The following is a 20,708-nucleotide window of genomic DNA, read 5'->3' on the forward strand; positions in this document are numbered from 1 at the left end:
CTTTTTTGTTTCTGAGTTTCCCTCAGGAAGTTTGTTTCCAAGTCCCTCCGCCGAGCCGTGGCCACGGCCTGGTTGGTGTTAGCGTGGCCGGTCTGAGCCCTCCACGCCGCCGCCCCAGTGCCACACTCTCGGCCCCTGTGTGTGGACGGCTGATCTTTCCAACGCGCGTTGTCCGCACACACGGTGACGACACTGTGGCTGCAGAAGGGGGATTTTTTTTCCACGTTCGAGTCGTGTTTCCCTCGGAATCCAGGCGCGAGTGCGTCAGGAAGGTGTGAGGAGGGGGAACGGTGCCCGGCGCGGGCCACGCGGGTTTGCCTCGGGTCTGTACTGACCGTCAGGGTTGCTGGACCCAGCCGGACGGTGATTTGAGAGCCACGACGCCTGAGCACTGTTTAGGGCTTGGACTCTGACGCCGCGGCTGAAACTTCACAAACCAGAACAGCAGGAGTCACGCCTAACACCGAACGTCATCGGAGTAAGTGATAGTAAAACAGTAAGTCTCGTAGTCCTTAGAACGAATTGTTTGGGTGTCATCCTTGAGAGGGGCAGTTTCGTGGACGTCAGCCCAGGACGCCGGTGCTCGCTGGGACGTGGCGCTGTCCATCTCGGGTGCTTGGTTGCCGTGCCCGGCCGTCGGTAGCCGAAGGCGACTGGGGTTTGTCTGCTCACACTGCGTCCTGTTTCTGGGAGGAGCACTTTAAACACATATCTGTGAGGCTGTGTTTTCTGTCACACTCAATTTTGTGAGTGGTTTCTTGGTGTGTAAACGCTGATCGGTTTTGTTTCCATGTCTCTCCGTGGAGTGGCGGCCGGGCCTCGTGCAGGCGCCCACCTGGCGCTGTACCTCTCCGGAGCCGTGGCTTTGCTCTAGAAGTGCCGTGATGCCTCTGTGGACACCGGGGAGTGTCCCAGCTGAGGGGTGTCCCCACGTGAGGCCAGCGGCTGTGTTTCGTGGGAGGTGGAGTGGCCGGGTGGCTTTGGGCCCCACCTCCCGAGACATCCTCAGTCCCCAAGCTCTTACGTCCCTCCTGGGAGTCGGTGACGTGGGCGCAGCTTTGCTGTCCGGCGGGCTCTGTCCTGGCATTTTGCCCGTGCAGGAGCAGGACAAAATGCTGACCTCACTTTGCGCTTGCAGGCTTATTTTTCACCATCAGTGTGTGCAGTTTCTGGCAGTTCGTGTGGGTGATTTGGCCAAAATGGCTTTCAAAACCCGCCTGCAACACAGCGGTCAGGATGTGGACGGGCAGAACAGGGGCCTGAGACGGCCTGGAGGAGAGGGGCTGCCCCCGGGTGAGCAGGTCGGGGTGGCCCTCTGGGCTCCCTGCTCTGCCAGCCAGAAACACGGGCCCCTTGCTCCCCAAGGGGACAGGGGAGATGCCGTGTTCCACGGCACGTGCCCTGCCTGGCTCCGCTCTTTGTCCAAGCTTGTGCCGAAATCCTGCCTTCTTCAGACACAGCTCACTCCACGCCTTGCTGAGGGGAAGCCGTCAGCACCAGCTGTCACGCACGTGCCTTTTCCCGACAGCGGGACGTGGGCTGGTGCTACGTCACCCCGGGTTCATAAACAGTCGGTGCACCCAGGTCTCCTCTCCGGGCAGTAAGACAGTAGCCTCGGCTCTGCTCATTGCCCGCCAGCAATGGCTGGCTTCCTGGTGGCGCACCTGGGCCTCCCTGAGGCCACCCTCGCTCAGCCCACCACCCTCAGTGCCCGGCCCTCCCCGTGGGTCCCAGGAGACCGGCGCTGGCTTTACCTGCCCGTTGCTGCCCCCTCAGCGCCAGCCCTGCGGCCAGCTGGCCTCCCTGGGACTCCCAGCAGCACCTGGGACTGCTCAGTGTGGACCCTGCCCCGGGTGCGTCTGGAGGGTAGACTGTGCCCCGCGTGTGCCACGCCCCCCCCAGACCTGAAGGACGTGGCCCAGGAAGGAGAATGCAGGGCAGCTTAGGTTTCTTGCATGTAGATTCCTGTCGAAACGGTCGTATTTTAGACGGATCAGGTTAAATGAAATGCAGGATTACCATTGATGTCAGCGGCTTCTTTTTGCATTTTGACGTGGCCTGCCAGCAAACACAGACCCGGGCATGTGGCTCCGCCCGTGCCTGGGCCCCCAGGTCCTCCCTTGGTTGCCGGGGGGCTTGGACCACGTCAGGGCTCCTCCTGGGCCCCCCGAGACGACCGTCCCGCACTCCGCCCCAGCCTGAGCATCCGTTGTTCCCGGGGTGGTTGTTGGGGTCCGACACCGGCCGGGCCTCCTCGGGACTGGATTTTCCACACAAGCACGTTCTCTGAATTGTCTTTCCCCCTTTCATAGTTTTTTATTTCCAATTTTTTTCTATTGTGGTAAAATACTCATAACATAAAATCGACCAATCGGCGCAGAGTCGGTTGCGTGGGATTAAACACAGCGCGCAGCCGCCACCCCGACCACCTTCCCAAACGGGGACTCATCTCCCGCAAACCCTGACTCCCCGCCCGGCCCCTGCATCCCGCTGTCTCTGGGACCTCGTGTGAGGGAATCCGCAGGTTTGTCCTCCGCGACTGTCCTTCCATGAAGGCCGGATGGCGTCCCCGTGGGCGTGTCCCGCATCTCGCCAGTGGCGGACGTTTAGGCGGTTTCCACCTGCGGCTGTTGCGACGAGTACTGCCGTGAGCACGGGCGTGCCGACATCTGTGCCAGTCCCTGCTTCGGTTCTCGAGGGCGTGCACCCAGAGGTGGAGTTGCTGGATCCCATGGCAACTCTGTCTGTAATAGTTTTGAGGAGCCGTTTTGCACAGAAGCTGCACCGGGTCACATTTCCGCCCACAGTGTGCAAACCGCAGTGTCACAGGTCCCCACCCACGCTGGTCTCCTGGCTTTGTTGATAGTGGCTCTCGTACCGGGTGTGACGCGGTATCTCCTCGTGGTTTTGGTCTGCATTTTCCTGATAGGATAAGTGGTGGTGAGCATCTTTTCATGTGCGTGTTGGCCATTTGTATGTCTTCTTTGGAGAAAAACATGTTTGAGCCTTTGCACATTTTTGAATTGGGTTTTCTCATTGTTGAGTTGTAGGAGCTCTCTCTGTGTGTTTTGGACATCGTTTCTTAGCAGATGTGTGATTTGCAACTGTTTTCTCTCATCCCGTCGGTCGCCTTTTCACATTGTTGGTTTTGTCCTTTGAAACACAGAAGTTGTAAATTTTGATGAAGTTCAATTTGTTGTTTTTTGTTGCCTGTGCTTTTGGTGTTATAGCCAAGAAGTCATAGACAAATCCAACGTCATGAGGGTCTTCTACATGTTTTCTTCTAAGAGTTTTATAGTTTTAGGTCTTATATTTATTTCTTTGATCCATTTTAGGTTAAATTTTGTATGTGGTATAAGGTAAGTATGTCCAGGTTTGTTCTTTTTCTCAAAAACTGTTTAATGAGGATTTTCTATTTTTCATTTACTAATGACTCCCTCAGAGAACCTAAAATAGAAAGGTCTCCTACGGATTAACCTCAGACCTGGTTTTCCCACATCCCTTGGGCCCCACCAGGTGTCCTGTGTCCACAGCCCACCTGTGCACAGCTGTACCTGCACTGGCCCGTCCTTGGGCCCCACCTGGTGTCCTGTGTCCACAGCCCACCTGTGCACAGCTGTACCTGCACTGGCCCGTCCTTGGGCCCCACCAGGTGTCCTGTGTCCACAGCCCACCTGTGCACAGCCCTCCCTGCACTGGCCCGTCCTTGGGCCCCACCAGGTGTCCTGTGTCCACAGCCCACCTGTGCACAGCCGTTCCTTCTCAGGCCCGTCCCCCTCGCCGCAGCTCCCCTGTGCTCCGGGAGGTGACTGCCCCCCCTGGTGTGACCTCAGGCCCTGCGTCTTGCTAAGTGCTCTTGCACAGGATGAGGGAGGGCAGGTGGGTGCGGCCAGGATGCCCCCTGCCCAGCCTCGCCCGCCCTGCCTGCTCCCGGGGGCCTGCGCTGACCCCGCTGAGGAAGGGGCTTTCAGCCTGCGCACCTCGCGGGCCTCCGGCGGTTTCTCCCCATTTACCTGACGTTTCCCCGCAGCCCAGCCGCTCGTCCCCAGGGCATTGCGTGTCATCTGCCTCGTTTAATTTGCCCACTTGTGTAAGTGTCACGAACACAGCTTCTGCGGGGCGTGTCGTGGAACACGGGTGCTGTCCCAGCAGCCAGGTGGGTGGTGACGGTGTCTGTCGGGTCTCGTTGTGGGCAGGCACGTTACAAGAGTCGAGATTGGCTCGTTCACCGTCATGACAGCCCTGACGGCAGGGACTGCGACTCCCGTGTCACCCTACAGGGAAGGAGACGCCTGGTCGGCTCGGCGCTGCAGGGGCTGGGGGGGCGCGGCTGTGATTCTGACCCGGGAATCGGATTCCCAAGGCTGGCACAGTCCTCACGCCATACCGCCTCTCAGAGGTGTAAGATGAACTTCAAGGATTTTGGCATCAATTTTCCTTTTTTATTAAGAGACAGGGTCTTGCTCTGTCGCCCAGGCTGGAGTGCAGTGGCACAGTCACAGCTCACTGCAGCCTCGGACTCCTGGGCTCAAGTGATCCTCCCGCCTCAGCCTCCCGAGAAGCGGGGACTGCAGGCACTTGCCCCCACGCCACTGCACCTGGCTTGACTTCAGCGTGTTTTATGTTGACTTAAGATCCGTACAGGTCTCCCGCAGAAGTGCCTGGGCCAGAAAACACGCAGCTTATGTCTCCTCACTCTGACCTTGGCCTCTGCTTCTCAGTTGGTCCGTGTATCCTCACCTGCACCCCTCACCTGTACCCCTCACCTGCACACCTCACCTGTACCCCTCCCTGTACCCCTCGTACCCCTCACCTGCACACCTACACCCCTGCACCCTTGACCTGCACCCCTCAGCTGCACCCCTGACCTGCACCCCTGCACCCCTGACCTGCACCCCCAGCTGAGGCTGCTCTCTCCCTCTGCCCTAGACTTCGACCCTCACCACTTCTGGCACTGGAGCAGCTTCTCGGACTACGTGCAGTGTGTCCTGGCCTTCACAGGTGTGGCGGGCTACGTCACGTACCTGTCCATCGATTCGGCCCTGTTCGTGGAGACCCTGGGCTTCCTGGCTGTGTTGACCGAGGCCATGCTGGGCGTGCCGCAGCTCTACCGAAACCACCGCCACCGGTCCACGGAGGGCATGAGGTAGGATGTTCCCACAGCACTGGAAAGCCGCCAGGCACAGAGCCAGGGGGGTTTACGCACGTTGGCCCCCGGCCCTCCTGTCGGGGCAGACGTGTTTGTGTGCGAGGGCCGAGGGGCAGCGCGCAGCCAGCACAGGGTTGGCCAGCTGGCCCTGCAGGGCCGCTGAGACAGGCTGCTGGGGGTGGCCCAAGATTGGGAGGGGTGCGGGGCAGCCAGCCCAGCTGGGGGCGGGGAGCTGCCTGAGACTGCCCTGGCCGCTGACTGTGCCCCAAGGCCCCGGCTGTGGCCTCCACCCTGACCGCTGGCAGAGGCGGGTGGGGCTGGGGTTTGGAGCCGTGGACCAAGCACGCACGCCCTCTGCCAGCCCAGCCTAGATGCCCAGGGTGACTGCTGGCGTTGGGGACGAGCGAAGACCCTTCCTGTGGGCTCACTCGAGAGCCTCGGTGTGACAGAACCGCCGTAGCAAGAGACCGGCATGTTTCACAGGGAGAGACGCCACACGCCCCTCTACCGGGTACCGTCGGGGGATTTCGGTGTAGGCAGAGTTGTGCGACCACCGCCATGGTCTAGTTTCGGAATGTTTCATCCCCTAGAGAGGAGCCCTGGGTGTGTCAGCAGCCACTGCCACTCGCCACCCCGGCACCTGCCGTCACCACCGCTTGGCAGTCGCCTCTTCTGGGTGTGTCGTAGCCTCTCGTGACTGGCTTCCGTCGCTGAGCGTGATGTTCTTCAGGGTCATGCGTGTTGTAGCCTGTGTCAGGGCTTTGCTCCTTTTTGCAGTTGAGGAACATTCCGGGGCATGGATGTAGCAAGTGTTGCTCATCCATCCTTCCGCGGTGGACACTGGGCTGGGCGGCAGCTCGGAGGCAGTTGTCACGTGCTCGTGCTGCGGTCTGCGTCCACGTTTTCACGTGGATGTGTTTCCCTTTCTCTCAAGTATGTGCCTAGGAGCGGAATTCCAGGGTCAGATGGTAGCTGAGCCTTCCCAGAGCTGCCGGAATGTTCCCATCGGGAGGGCAGGGCAGGTGAGGGGTTTGAAGGCCGGGGCAGCCGAGGTTGGGTGCAGCGAGGGGTTGGCTGGGAGAACGAGGCCCCCCTCGTGGTTGGAACCCTGGACTGCCTGGTTTCCTCTGTCCGAGGAGGGAGGGACATCCTCGTTCCTGGGACTCTCCCGACAGGACCCGGCCAGACTCAGGCTAGTGAGGAAACCACTGGCTCATTGACCTACGACAGCCGACCTCGTGGGGCTCAGTGTTCGTTCGTTCATTCGTTTGTTCATTGGGATGGTTGCTGTTGTCTGACCCCAGCGAGGAGGAACAGGGATTCTGTCTCGGGGAAACAGTGCACCAGAGACCCGGCAGCACGGAGTTGACGCCATGGGCTCCTCCAGACGCCTGGTCTGCTCTGAGTGCCTCATCTGGGCACCTTTGCAGGGTCCTGAGGGCACAAACGAGGGGAGGCTGGTTCTGGGCCATGCCTGTGACATCGAGGTGCCTCCAAGACGCCAGGTTTTCTTCCTGCACGAGGGGACACTGCGTCCTGGTGAGCAGACCCCTGCGAGCCTGGGGCTGGGCCATACAACTGAATTTTACATTTTACCTCTTGGGGGTCCTGCTTCCCTACTCCCCTCTAAATTATGTGGCTGGTTGTGGGGCCGCAGTACGGGATTCCTGTCCCCTATAATGGCTGGGGCTGTCTACAACTGTTACGTCAAAGGGCAAAGACGAGGTGAGGCGTCAGCAGGTGGCAGTGTCCCTGCCCGGAGCCAGCCAGGACCCTGTGTGTGCACTTGCAGTGGTGGAACACACACCTGTGTGTCGGGGGCCTAGGGACATAGACAGGGCTGGGACAGGCAGCCCTGGGATCAGAGCTTCAGCTGTGCGTCCTCCTGGCTGCGTCTGACCAGGGCCATGTCCTGCATCTGCCTTCCATTTTTGTCGGTGCGAGCACTGCCGTGGTGGGCTTCTATCTGGGTGATCGTCCCACGTGCTTCCAACCCGTCCGGCTCCCTGTGGTGCTCTGTTGGCAGCTTTGCAGGGAAGGGGCCAAAGGGGACGTGAAGGCTGACCAGCCCCCCCAGATGGCTCTGGGCCCCACCTTTCGTCGGAGCCTCCCCTCCGGCAGCAGCACAGTGGCCCAGGCGCTCCTCCTGCAGCTCATCCACCTCTGAGGCCCGGACACCTCCCAGCTTCAAGGAGCACCTGGTGTTCTGAGCTGCAAACCGTTTGGCTTTACCTGAATTACAATGGGAGCGAAAAGCAGCCTTTCTGGGTTTGGGACGCTTGGATATAATCTGAACACCATCAGCAGTCAAGTGAATCTTACATCTATAAAACACTCCACCCAGAATATACATTCTTTTTGAATGGTCATTGAGCATTCACCAAAACAGACCATTTACTGGGTCATAAAGATTTATTTAAAGGAACTGAAACCATCCAAACTATGTTGTATGGCTATAATGTAATTAAGTTAGAAGTTAATCTCCAAAGATTTAGAAGCTAAGCAACATACTTCTAAATAATCTGTTAATCAAAGAGGATATCTCAAAGCAAATTAGGAAATATTTTGAGCTGAAAAATAAAACATATCAAAATTTGTGGGATGCAGTTAAAGCAATACTTAGAAGTAAATTCATAGTCCTCAGGACCCAGGAAATGACGTTATGATCCAGCAACACTGACCCAAGTGGAAGAATCTCACCCCCTCTTTGTTTTTCCTGTGAGAAAAGCCAAATTTATGTTCTCAGAGGCTGACAGGACTCGCCTGTAGCTGAGGAGAAGGGGCTTGAGGAGGTGAAGGTGTATTTCCGGCTCTGTCCAGCGGTTCCTTTTGCCAGGTCACATTCTCTGCTGTGGCCTCTCTCTCTTGACCCTGCACATGGGGGCTCCCCGAACCCTGGTTTTTCAGTGAGCTGGGGCTGAGGCTCAGCGGTGCACATGTCTCCAGTGGGCAAGCAGCCGTGTCCTTGTGTCCTCGCGTGTGGGATGTCTCCTTGGCATCCCTCCTCCTTGGCGGCCTGGCAGCCCCTCGGGCTGTGTGGTCTGGCTTCATTGGCTGTGAAACATTCAGACTGCCCACGGAAACGGGTTTAATTTAGACAAATTCTGCAGGAAGGCAGCGGTGCTCATGTTTGCTGCCAGGCAAGCCAGGGCGCCAGACGCGGTGGCGGAGAGGGATGCGGGTGGCCCAGGACAGCGGGTGGCAGTTGTTCCTCCTTCACTCACCGAGGTCCCTGTGCCGCCGGGACTGACAGACATCTGAAGGGAAAGTTTGCGCCGATGACCAGTAATGGAGACTCCGTGGGTCTCGGGTGTGGAGAAGGCCTGGGGAAGCAGCTTTGCTCTGCTCGTGCCTGGCCTTGGACTTCGGCCCAGCAGGCGGCATGGTGCAGCAGCTCTGGGGGAAAGGCCACTCTCCTCCCGGCAGCACAGGGCTGCCCGACCGGAGGTCCCGGCTCTGCGGACGCAGCCCTGCTGTTCCCTGCGGCCAGGGCCGACCCTGCCCAGTTCTTGTGTCTCACAGCTGCACGCTGGGGGTTGGAGCCCCCCGGACCCCTGGCACTGGGAGCACTGTCTCCTCCAATCTGAGGCCACAGAGGGGTCTTGGGTGGGTGGGAGGAGTGGGATAAGTCTGCGGTGCCCCCCAATCCCCTGGGGTATCCCCTGACTTCCTGAGGTATTCTCCGACCGTCAGAGGCCCCCTCACCTCCTGGGTCACACAGCTGACCACCTGGCTTGTGTCTCCTCAGCATAAAGATGGTGCTCATGTGGACCAGCGGCGACGCCTTCAAGACAGCCTACTTCCTGCTGAACGGCGCGCCCCTGCAGTTCTCCGTGTGCGGCCTGCTGCAGGTGCTGGTGGACCTGGCCATCCTGGCACAAGCCTACGCCTTCGCCCGCCACCCCCAGAAGCCAGCGCCCCATGCCACACACCCCGCCAGTGCCAAGGCCCTCTGAGGCAGCCAGGGAGGACAAAGGCCTGTGGCCGCCAGCCACAGACACTGCCCACCTGTCCTCCCAGTGTGGGGGACAGGCACCGTGTCCCCTGCAGGCGGGTGTCAGGTTCTCGACGAGCCTCTGCGTGGGCCCGGCGCAGGCTGCGGGAGGCAGGGCTGGGTGACGTGTGTGCTCACCTCCGCGGGGACGGCCAGTACGGGTTTCAGGTGTTTTTAAGGTGATGGCAAAAGTGAGCATCTTTTCCCACTTCTGCTCAAAAACACCTGCTCTGAAGCCGAGTTGCGTTCACAAACACACAGGAAGACACAGCAGCCCTGCTCCCGTCTCAGCCGAGCTCCCGGATCCGCCTCAGCCCACAGGACAGCCTCCCCGGTGGGGCCGGGGCCTGCAGCCCGGGGTGAGCAGACCCACGCGCCAGTGTGAAGGAAATGCGAAGGCGACAGGTGTCTGGAGACCCCGCAAGTCCATGACCAGAGCCTTGGGACCGTCACGGATGCCCTGGTTAGAGGGGGCGTCCTCCTCTGCCCAGCACGGGCGGCACGAGGGCAGGGCCAGGGTCCTCTCCGCCCCGGTGCACGTGGAACGGGTCACGAGGATGCAGGTGCCTGAGCTCCTGAGCAGCCACCTGGGATGCGGCCCCAGCCCAGCAGGGCCAGAAACCTTGCTGCTATGCTGCCCCTTCCCAGGAGGCGCTGGCGCGTGCACCCCAGGTGGCGGCGGGTCTGCGTCTGAGCCTGGCTGGGCATTGGCTGGCGAGGTCAGGTGTGAGTCAGGGCCTCCGGTTTTCCTCGGGTTCTTGGGGGTGTCCCTTAGACAGACGTGGAGGCCCTTGCAGGGGTGTGGGCGGCCGAGGGGGCCGGGGCTGAGGCTGTGGACACCCCGGAGGGCTCCACTGGGGAGATTCCCTTTTTTCTGGGCATCGCACACACTGGCCGGACACAGCTGCCATGTCCGTCTTCTGGGACAGAGACGGCCTTGGGTCAGGAGGGGGATGCCAGGCTGGTGCCCCGAAAGGCAGGGTCCTGCTGCCGCCATCCTGGGTGGCGACCTCCTGAGTGGGGGCAGCCAGGCCTGGGGCCCCTGCCACGTCCTCTGTCCACAGCCCCCGGGCCCCAGAGCTCTAGATGCTTCCGTGTGGCTCCCGCGGCACGATCTTCCCTTCTGCTGGCAGAGGGGCTGCTTCCCGTGCAGGCGCCAGCTGTGCGCACCAAAGCCTCGCGTGGCGAGTGTCACTTCTGTGGCTGGTGGGAGAAGATCCAACGCTGCTTCCTCCTCCCGAGTGCTCCTCAGAAATCTCTTGAATGTTTGAGTGAGGATCTTCCTCAGCTCTCTGGTCTGTAAAATGCTTTAAAAATTTTTATTTTTTTAAAATGGAGATGTCTGTAGTGTTAATTCCTCCAAATTAAAATGTCACTGTTGCAGGTGCCATGACAATGAATGTCCCTGTGTGGTGTCTTGGAGTCAATAAACTGGACCCAGTGAGGTCTGAGTGGGGCCAGGCAGAGGGAAGAGTCTGTCCGCTGTCCCCCCAGACCCAGCCACAGCCTACCCCGGGGGCAGCTCTGAGGTTCCACCCACCACAGGTGGGTCTGCCGCCCCCCCGCTCTGCCCTGGCCCGTGGCAGTTCACACATCCTCCCACTTCCCACCGACCATGGGATGCCTTAAAGCAGCCATCCCCAACCTTTTTGGCACCAGGGACCGGTTTCATGGAAGACAGTTTTTCCACAGACCAGGGCTGGGGGGAGGATGATTCAAGCACATTATGTTCACTGTGCAGTCAGACCTCTCTGCTGATGATAATCTGTGTTTGCAGCCGCTCCCCAGCGCTAGCGTCACCGCCTCAGCTCCACCTCAGATCACCAGGCTTGAGATTCTCACAAGGAGCCATGACCTGGATCCCTCCATGCGCAGTTTACAGTAGGGTTTGCGATTCTCTGAGAATCTGATGCCGCCGCTGATCTGACAGGAGGCGGAGCTCAGGCGGTGATGCGAGCGATGGGAGCGGCTGCAAACACAGACGGAGCTTCCCTCACTTGCCCACCGCTCACCTCCTGCTGCGCGGCCTGGTTCCTAACAGGCCGTGGACAGGTACTGGTCCTTGGCCCGGGGGTTGCGGACCACTGTCTTAGAGGACGGGAAGTGTCTCATTTAAAATAAGACCAGAGAAGTGTTTCCAGCTGTGCCATCACGAGGTCAGGGCAGGTACGCACAGCCCTTTGGGAAGGGGCCGTGTGCGCCGTTACGTTGGGTGGAGCACGAGCTGGAGGTCACTTTTCCCCAACCCCTAAATCTGTGTATTTCCCAGCTCTTCCTCCCGTGGGGCCAGCGTGTTGGCAGCGGGAAGACGTGCTGGGGCACATACGGGGCACGTGGTGGGGCGCATATGAGGGATGTGGTGGGGCACATATGGGGCACGTGGTGGGGCGCATATGAGGGATGTGGTGGGGCACATGGGGCCCGTGGTGGGGCACATATGAAGCATGTGGTGGGGCACATATGAAGCACGTGGTGGGGCGCATATGGGGCACGTGGTGGGGCGCATATGGGGCCCGTGGTGGGGCGGGGGCAGTGCCTGGGCGAACAGCGGACTTGGTCTCACTGGGGAGCCCCGTGCGCTGGAGCAGAGCAGAGCCTGGCGGGACCTTGGCAGCTCACATGTGGCACCTGCTGGCCACAAAGGGACCACACAGGTCAGTTTCCCCAGGTAAGGGCTCAGCAGCAAATGCGGGGGGTTCCAGACGCCCGACACTGACAGCGGAGCTGGTGCCATCCCGGCGCTGCTCAGTCGGATCCGTCTCCAGACACTCGGGTGGGGCGGGTGGGGTTGGGCACAGGCAACAGCACAGGTGGTGGGTGAGCACGGCAATCAAGGCTAGTGGGTTCCCGGAGTGTCTCTGGCACTGGTCGCCCTCAAATGCTGACAGACGGTGCCGGGCAAGCCGGAGCTCGATGGCAGTGACTGTGCATCTTCAGGGTGCAGCCAGTTTTGGGGGATCACTCTGGGACAACTCTGGCTTTAACAGGAAACTGAGGCACAGCCCTGAGGGAACAGCAACCCCGGCAGGTGGTCCACGTGCCCAGGTGGGAGTGCACCCCCCACCCCTGGTGCTCCACGGGTCCCTGGTCTCAGGGCTCCCGGGTTCCCACTCCAGAACCACCACGGCCCGGTGTGGGGCGGGGAGGCTGCGCCCCTGGGAAGGTCAATGTGGGTCTCTTTCGGGGCATCTTCGCCCGCTGCATGAGAGGAATTGTTTCCCTGGAGCTCACAGGCAGCACTGTCCCCGGGCGAGGGTCTGCTTGCTCCTGCCCGTGCAGGAGCCGGCAGAGGGTCCATGAACCCCACCCAGGAAGGAATTCAAGGGCAGGGTAACAAGTGAAAGACAAGAATTAAGACATGAAGTGTAGACAGAAGCAGATTTACTGAAAGCAAAGTACACTCTTCAGGACAGAAGCAAAGAGCAGACTGACCCCCAAGGGAGCAGAGCCACCCCAGGGTTAGGGACTGTCCTTTTATGCTGATCCCTAACAGGATGCTGAGCTGGGGGTGGAACGTTCGTGGGTTTTCTGGGACAGGGTGGAGAGTTCCTAGAACCGGGAACCCTTCCCTTGACCTTACAGGTGACTTCCAGAGTTGCCGCGGCAGGTGTAAACAGTTGGGGCTGGTGGGTGTGACTTTCACTACGTTAATGAGGCTAGCTCACCTCAACTGGACACATGCCCCAATTAAAGGAATGCCCCCTTTTACCTTGGATAAAGATGTTATGGCTAAAGTAAAATAGCCAGCAGGTCCCTACTGGTGACATTCATCTTGGCCAAGCACATTCTCTGACGTCTGAGCCCTGCCCCGCCTGCCGGCAGGGTATCTGGCTCCTGCCTCTCCAAGGCTGTCCGTTGAGAGGTGTGTGGGTTCCGGGCAGGGAGGAGGCAGGGCTGAGGCCAAGCTGCTCTCGGGTGCCATCTGGCTGCCGCTCCAGCTTTGGGGGATGGTGCCAGAGCCTGCACTCGGGGCACCCGCTGTCCTCGCTGCACACCTGTGTCCCTCACGGACCCCTGCTGGCCTGGGATGTGTGGTCCCGCAGGGAGGGGAAGGGTGCAGCAAGCAGGGCAGGTCTCTGCACCCGCAGCTGGGCCGGGGCAGAGCGCACCTCGGGGAGTGGCAGTGGAGCCCCGTGGTCCTCGCGCTCCAGGCTGGCTCCATGGGCAAGTGCCACACCTGGCCTGGTCCACTGTGGGCAGCTCGGTTTCCCCTTTCTGCCCCAAGGAGCTGATGTAAGGACCCACGAGCACGTGGGGCCCCTGGCAGGTGGACGTGGGATGGAGGCCTCACCTGTGCTGTCTGCTGGCTTTGCTCAATCTGACCCTGGAGGAATGCGTCCAGGTGACTGCTCAGACCAAGTTATTTCCAAATTTCCCGGCATCCCAGCACCCTGATGGCAGACTCGTGCCAGCGCTGGGTGAGAGGAGGGAGACGGAGGTGGGAACAGAGGCTGTGTCATGGTGGCCTGTCCCACAGAAGCAGGCTCGTCAGAACTCTCAGCCCATTCGCACCCTGGGTTCTGTTCTTGGCCCTGCCCCGGGGCAGCAGGGCCAGCGTGAGGCTGGGCTTGCTGTGCAGCCGCGGATTCTGCAGAGGCGCTTGCAGCTGTGGACGTGGAGGGTGCTCTGTACGACCAGGCCAAGCGCCGGGATGCTGCCACGGTCAGAGGTGCTCTGCTGGTTCCTGCTGCGCATCACGGGAAACCCCTTTCTGGCCCCAGGAGCCCTGTGCTCCGGGGAGGACCCCACAGAGCACACAGCGATGCCCCAAGAGGAACTCGCCTGACAGGCGTGCAGGAGGCTGGTGCTTTTATTGTTCCGGTAGAATCAGGGAACGTCTGCAGTGGCACAGCCATGCCAGGGCTCCAAGACAAGCTCCCTATACCTGGACAGCAGGACCCTCTTGCTGTGGGCTGTGGCCGAGACGTCTCAGGTGTTCAGGCTGAGATCATTCAAATGAAAGTATGAAGTGGCAAGATTTGCAAAGTGCCATCCCCACTGGTCTCCACAGAGCAGAGAAGGCTCGTGCTTTTGTGAGTGCCCTGCAGGGGCCGCGGGGAGGAGTCCACCCATCTCCTCCCTGAACCCCTTCCTGCCGCAGCCAGGGCTGGAGGGCAGAGGGGCTCTTCGTTCCCTTTGTCTTAGGGAAATGTCCCGCTAGGGCAGAGGAGGTGTTCCAGAGGGTGAGGATGTCCCACAGGCCTGGATTCCTGCCCTGGAAGGCAGGAAAAGGGTTAAAATGCCCACACGCAAACCTTGGGCTCTGCAATGGGCATCGTGGGGGCGTGACTGTATCAGGAAGCCCTTGTCACCTTCCTGGGGCCCAAGGGACACCCCCGCTAAGGGCACTCGGTGGAATGGGGGCTGTGAGCAGGGCCAAGCCTGGAAGGTGACGTGGACTTTGGCCTCTGTTCCCACGGGCCCTGCCCCTTCTGGGCCGCCCTGGCTGAAGGGGAATGGCCGGGGAGGCCTAAGGCAGCGTGGCAGTCTGGCGTGTGCTACGGGCTTGGAATTTCTGGGACTTACTGAACTCGTATCTAGCCAGCCACAGAAAACTTAAAATCAGGAGGACACAGAGGTGGGGAGGAGGAGAAGGCCCAGGGCGCGTCCGTCAGGGCGGCCCCGCGTGCGCGCGCTCCCCGGCCGCGCCGCAGTCCGGGCCCTGCGAGCCCTGCGAGCCCTGCGAGCTGTCCTCCGCGGCCGAGGCCGAGGCCGAGCGCGTGCTGTCCTCGCGCAGGGCCGGCTCGGGGCTGGCGGCGCGCCGCTGCTGCTCCTTGAGCTCGGAGTAGGAGCGCGAGAAGGTGTGGAAGATGGAGGTGACGGGGAAGGCCATGAGCAGGATGCCGCTGAGGATGCTGCTGAGCGCCACCACCTGCCCGGGCAGGCTGCGCGGGACCATGTCGCCGTAGCCCACCGTGGTCATGGAGATGACGGCCCACCAGTAGCTGGCGGGCACGCTGGAGAAGTCGCGGCGCGCGCCCAGCTCGCGCTCGGCCAGGTGCACGAGCGGCGCGAACAGGGCCATGGCCACGCACAGGAACAGCAGCAGCAGCCCGAACTCGCGCGCGCAGCGGCGCACGGTCAGGCCGAGCGAGCGCAGCCCCAGCGAGTGGCGCGCCAGGCGCATCACGTAGAGCACGCGCAGCGCGCGCAGCAGCCGCAGCACCAGCCCCGCGCGCTCCAGCAGCTTGCTGCCCCCCGGGCCGCCCGCCGCCAGGCCCACGAGCAGCGACACGTAGAAGGGCAGGATGGCCAGGATGTCGATGATGTTGAGCGGCGTCCGCAGGAAGGCGCACTTGCTCTCGGCCTGCAGCGAGCGCAGCAGGAACTCGAAGGAGAACCAGGCGACGCACACCGTCTCCAGCACGAAGAGGCTGTGGCACTTGCGCGAGCATTCGCCCTGCGGGGAGAAGGCACCGCGGTTGGGGCCAGGCCGGGTGGCAGCCTGCCCTTCCGCCCCCACCCCACCGGGGGAAGCGCGCGACTGCAGGGAAAAGGCCCAATTCCTGTTAAAAAAGTCTTAATTGGAGGCGCACTTATGGCAAGAGCCCAGGAGCTTGGCGGACCCAGGAAACTGGCGAAAATCATTAAAAACCCCAGACCTCGCTCAGCCCCCAGGTTTCCTCTTTGCAAATCTTAAAGCTCAGATGCACCAAACAACCCCCCAGGGCGGGGCGAGCTGTGCGAAGACAAACCAAAGTGCCCCCACCCAGGGCTCACGGTCGGACAGCGAGGACACAACAGCCACACGCCAGACGGCCTGTCGCCACCAAGACGGCACCCACGCGGAGAACATGCTCCCCAGGCCAGCGAGCTGTCAGGCCGGCCGCGCGGCCCCCGGAGGGGATACGGGTTCCGCTTTCTCGGAGCTCTGCCCCCGGCTGAGCCGACACGCTCCTGAGGAAGCGGCAGGGTTATTTCTCCAGAGTTAGGTCCACGTCGTATCAGACAATAGTGACTCCGGGTCGGGCCAGTCTCTCTGGGAAGCGGTTTCTGCAGCGCACGCCCCACCTGTGGGCTCTGGACCCCCGAAGGGCTTCCCAGGTTCACGCGCCCCATGGCCCCAGCTCCAAACCCTCACCGGGTCTCTCAGAGCTGCCCAACACCAGCGTTTGTGGTAAAACAAACGGCACAAGCTCCTCGTTCGGGAAGAGCTAATGGGTGAGCACAACAGTTAATGTCGTCTTCTTAAAAACGTCCCTTCATTTTATGCTTCAGTATTTCAGGCTTAAGTGGAGCCTGAACTCCTCTGAATTCCAGCTTCTCGGGTCTGTTCTCCCACGGGGTGATGCCGATGAGCTTATGCTTGGATGGATTTAGCTCCCTCTGACATGCAGCTTGTATGTCAAAACAGCTCCATCCTATTTGGGGAAACGCTGGGAGCAGCGGAATCAACACGGAGAAATCCCCCGATTCCACTTATTTCCAACGAGCTCTAATATCCTCACGCTCCGCCCGCGCCCGCAGCTGCAGAGTGGGCGGGGACGGCCCGGGGTTTACCGCTCGGCAGCTCGACACCCTCAACCAAGAGCCTGTCCTGGTTGCCGCCAGCGCGAGGCCCTCGTGGGGGTGGGACGCAGGTGGCGGAGCCCACACGCTGCCCCAGGGAAGCTGTCAGGGAGGGGCCGCCTGGCAGGGCTCAGCGAGGCCGGAAGCTTCCGTGGAACCCGTGGCTGAACCTTCCTGGACCTGTCTGGAGGCCGGGTGGGGTTGGGGCGCCTGGGGACAGGCGGCCCCGCAGGACCCCAAACTGACCAGGGCTCCCGGCCACGGTGCTGTCACTGCAGCACCAACCCCGTGGGGGGCGCTGGGCGTGGCCCCGCCGCCCCGTGGGTCCAGGGGAGGCCTGCGCGGCAGGCGGAGCATCTGCTTTCTTCCCAGCAGGTCCCTTCTGAGCAGTTTCCGGCTAGTTCTGAAGACCCACGTCTCCCGCTGGTCACTCAGAGGAACTTCTGAGACGACAGAGTGAGGCCCCCTCCCCCACCCCTGCACTGTGCACACCGGGTCCCAACCCGGAGCCACGGGGGGCTTCAGTACCCCGTTTGCCAAAGAGCAGAAAGAGTCCCCACTTAGCACTTCTGTGCCCAACACTGTGGAAAGCGGTTCCCACGATATTCCCATTTTGAAGAAGCTGCATTTGACTGAGGAGGGAACTGAGGCTGGGAAAGGAGAGAAACAGGTGCTAAGGCCTTGTGGCCGCCAGAGCTGTTGAGACTCCAGCCAGTACCCAACTTGCCTCTGACAGGGACGGGGAAGAGACCCAGGATTATGGAAAAAAGGATCTTGTGGCTTCTATTCTAGGCATTTGAGCACTTTTTTCTTTCAGACTAAAGCAAAAATCTACAACACAATTTTTCCCTGCAAGTCTGTCAGGGAGCAGAGGGGGCAGCCTGCCCAGTGAACTGACCCATGTCCACTGTCTCCTGCCCACGAGTCTCCACGCAGGGTCTCCGCGACTGCAGGCGGCAGTGCCCCCGCCGTGGGTGCTGGGGACGGCCTGGGGCCTCCAACACCAGGCCTGGGCTGCGTGGGGGCTGGGCCCATCCTGCACAGACCAGGAAGGTGCTGGCGCCCTGGGGGCCGGGCCAGGCAGGCACCAAGCACCCGCCACGCGGCGGTCACCTGGCCTTCTCAGCAGCGGGGTAACCACCATCCTCGTCTTACAGGAGGGAGACCCACAGTGAGACCAGCCCCACACGAGGCTCCGATCACCACGCACACCGGATCGTCGGGTCTTTGAAACAGGAAAACAAACCAACAATCCCACCACCTACTTGACAGGGTTGGCGGCTGTCCTGCAGGTCCTGCCCACTCCCCTCGAGTGGCCCCGCAGAGCAGGACCCAGTGTTGGGGGGGGGGCGGGGGCTGCTGGCTGCTGCCCACCCCCCTCAGTAAAGCACAGTGAAGCCCCAGCTGGCCTGTGGCCGCCTGGCGGGTCGGTGCTGCCCGGCCCCTCAGCACCAGTGAGCACAGACGTCCCCATCCCAGAAGCTCGGCCTCGCATGAAGCCACCTGCCCCCCGCTGGGTGGGACTTGGCGACTGGAGCCTCTGGGGATGAGCTGGGCTCACGTGCTGACCTGCTCCTGGCCCGAAACCGCCCTGTCAAGACCCCAGAGGTTGGGGCCCTCCCACATCCCAGGGCGTCCTCCTGCCAGCTCGTTCCGAATGCGAGAACCGGCTCCAGGGAGCAGCGGACTCGTCCCACCACGCCCTGCGTCCTGTCCTCACCCCGAGGGACCCAGAGGACAGGTTTTGACAAATACGAGATGCAATTTTGCTGATGCTACTCGTCACACAGGTGCCAGCCTTGTGGGGGGTGCTGTGAAGAGAACACCCCCCCACCCTCGGACCTGAGGGGGTGGGGCAGCGAGGCCGGGTCAGAGCTCCTGCGACGAAGCGTGTATGTGTCACGCAACTGGGCCATGGGGGGAGCTCCGCTGAAGCCTCACTCCAGGGGGCCCTGTGACAGTATCTGGCCAACGCCGGAATCAGAGCTGAGCGGAGCCGACCACCTCCCCGCCATGGGGCGGCCCCACTGGGCGGCCTGCACGGAGCAGGAGGCCGACCCTGACCCTAACCCTCCCCAGCGAGAGAAGCTCCTCCCGCCTGACCACCCAGCGGGACAGGGGCCGTCTGTGGCCTCCAACTGGACTGAAAACTCTGGATCTCTGGACGGGAACTGCTGGGTCTCCAGCGTGGGGACTGCAGACCTGGGGATCCCAGCCTCGGCCACCACAAGACCCAGCGCCTTAGGACAAATCTCTTCGTGCGCAGAGCCGTCCACCGTTTCTCTGGAGCACCTTGATGGACGCAGCTGAGACAGCAAAGCTTCACTACGAGAGCTGCCAAAACTCCGCGTGTGCAATGAGCGCCCACCACAGGACTGTGCCAGCCTTCGCTGCCACTGCAGAAACATTCTTGCTGAATCCAGCAGCTGAAATTCCTGTCATGAAATCTATAACTTGTTAGACTGGTCTTAATTTAATAATGTGAGTTTAGAGGAAAAAATTGACTCACAGAGCCAAGCATCAGCCTAAACATGAAAGGGAGAGACGGGTTTTGAAACACAGCTTCGAGCCAGCACACGTGGCCCGTCCTGCGCTGCCCCACGCCGCGGGAGCTCGGCCGGTCTCCAGGCAAACTCCAGCCGCCAGCACACGGAGGGAACCTCACAGCCCCTGGCTGGAATGAAAACTCCCGGTCGCCCGTCTCTCCAGACAGTTCCAAGCTGCTCAAAATCGTGCCAAGGCGGCGTCCGCTGGCCCAGAGCCAGCTGGGCTCGCGACCCCAGGACCACTCCGCCATCCCCATCGTCCCCTGGTCCACTCCAGACACACGCTGCTCAGGAGACGCGCTCCCTTCTGGACTGTGCGCCGTGATGAGGGTCCATCGTGGTCGGGGCTCAGGTTCCCGTCTGTATGTCTGCACAGTGCCTTCGTGGTGGGGACCGGCACGTGGGCAGGACGCCAGGTTTCCCCTCATTCTCTCACGCGGTCAGGAGACCTGCGGCCGTCCTCGCTGTCCTCCAGGTCAGGGCACCACAGAGCCCCTCAGAAGCAAGGGAGGGGCCCAACACAGGGAGGAAGAGGCGCTCCTGGCACCCTGAGGGCCGGAGCCGCACCAGGGGAGGGGCTCCATGCCCCCTGCCCGGGCTAGGGCTGGTCTGCTTCCCGGCGTGACCTGTGTTTTTGCTGACGTGCCACCAGAAAATGCGGGACAACTTTCTCAAACACAGTAGCGTCCTCTCCTCCCCCAACTCCACCAGCTCAGTCAACAGAAAACCCACGCCTCCAGCCCAGTGCACACTGTCCTTCCCCGGACATTTCCAGAAGGTTCCACGACTGTGCACAAATGCTGAAAAGCTTTGCCTCCTCGTGGTAACACTGGTTAACCCACAGTTACGTGCAGACCCTCAGGGTGGCAGAGACGGCACAGACAGAGGCAGGAGGCCCACAGCCCAGTGAGACGGCAGCCAGCACCTCCTCAGAGCCACCCTGGGCGCCGTGGCTGGAAGCCTGGCCCTGGTGGAGGTTGGGCCCCTCTGGTCTGGATGACCAAGGCTGGGGTTAAACCACGAAATTCTCCACACCCTTGAGACACTGAGTTTAGCTCCACAATGTCTGAACCCTGGGCTCTGGCTGGCTGAGCCGTTGCAGGGAGAAGGCTGCCCAGAGCTGTGACGTGGAACCGAATGTCATCTGGAGCCTCTGCTGTGGCGGCCACAGCAGGCAGGGCCTGAGGTGTCGGCCTCAGCCGGGCCCCACTGTGCCCTTAACCAGAGGGGGCCAAGGCCGCTGGCACCTGTGGTTTTAACCAGCGCTGGGGGAAGGGGTATGCGCCAGTGTGGCCCACCACTCGGCAGGGAGCCCTCAGCCGAGCCACCCCGCCCCCACAGCCCTGACCCTAACTACCTGCACACCCCTTCCCCCACCCCCCTGTCCGCCCCCTGCCCAGTCCTAGGCCCCTGACCCTGCCACCCCTGACCCTAACTACCTGCACACCCCTGCCCCCACCACCCCTGTACCTCCCCAGCCTCCTGCCCAGTGCTAGGCCTTGGCCCCGAA

At 61.4% G+C, this 20,708-nt stretch overlaps 2 protein-coding genes across 3 annotated transcripts in view; one reads left to right on the top strand and one right to left on the bottom strand.

Annotated features, from left to right (window-relative positions):
• The window catches only part of PQLC1 (PQ loop repeat containing 1), a 36,914-nt gene extending 27,737 nt beyond the window's left edge, over window positions 1–9,177 (top strand). The window contains exons 4-5 of one of the 2 annotated variants that reach the window (XM_012657823.1): window positions 4,930–5,146; window positions 8,898–9,177. In XM_012657823.1, the coding sequence (XP_012513277.1) occupies window positions 4,930–5,146; window positions 8,898–9,105 (425 nt within the window). In that variant the 3' untranslated portion in view covers window positions 9,106–9,177. The remainder of the gene's footprint in view (window positions 1–4,929; window positions 5,147–8,897) is intronic. The other variant, XM_012657824.1, reaches the window with a different exon arrangement.
• A 5,577-nt stretch (window positions 9,178–14,754) lies between these two features.
• KCNG2 (potassium channel, voltage gated modifier subfamily G, member 2) overlaps window positions 14,755–20,708 on the bottom strand; it is an 11,089-nt gene continuing 5,135 nt past the window's right edge. Inside the window, exons 4-5 of the mRNA XM_012657817.1 lie at window positions 15,929–16,040; window positions 14,755–15,543 (exon numbers count right to left, since the gene is read on the bottom strand). Coding sequence (XP_012513271.1) covers window positions 14,755–15,543; window positions 15,929–16,040 — 901 coding nt within the window. The remainder of the gene's footprint in view (window positions 15,544–15,928; window positions 16,041–20,708) is intronic.

This window comes from Propithecus coquereli, unplaced genomic scaffold (genome assembly GCF_000956105.1).
Source record: "Propithecus coquereli isolate 6110/MARCELLA unplaced genomic scaffold, Pcoq_1.0 Scaffold560, whole genome shotgun sequence".
In the NCBI taxonomy this organism is placed as follows: domain Eukaryota; kingdom Metazoa; phylum Chordata; class Mammalia; order Primates; family Indriidae; genus Propithecus; species Propithecus coquereli.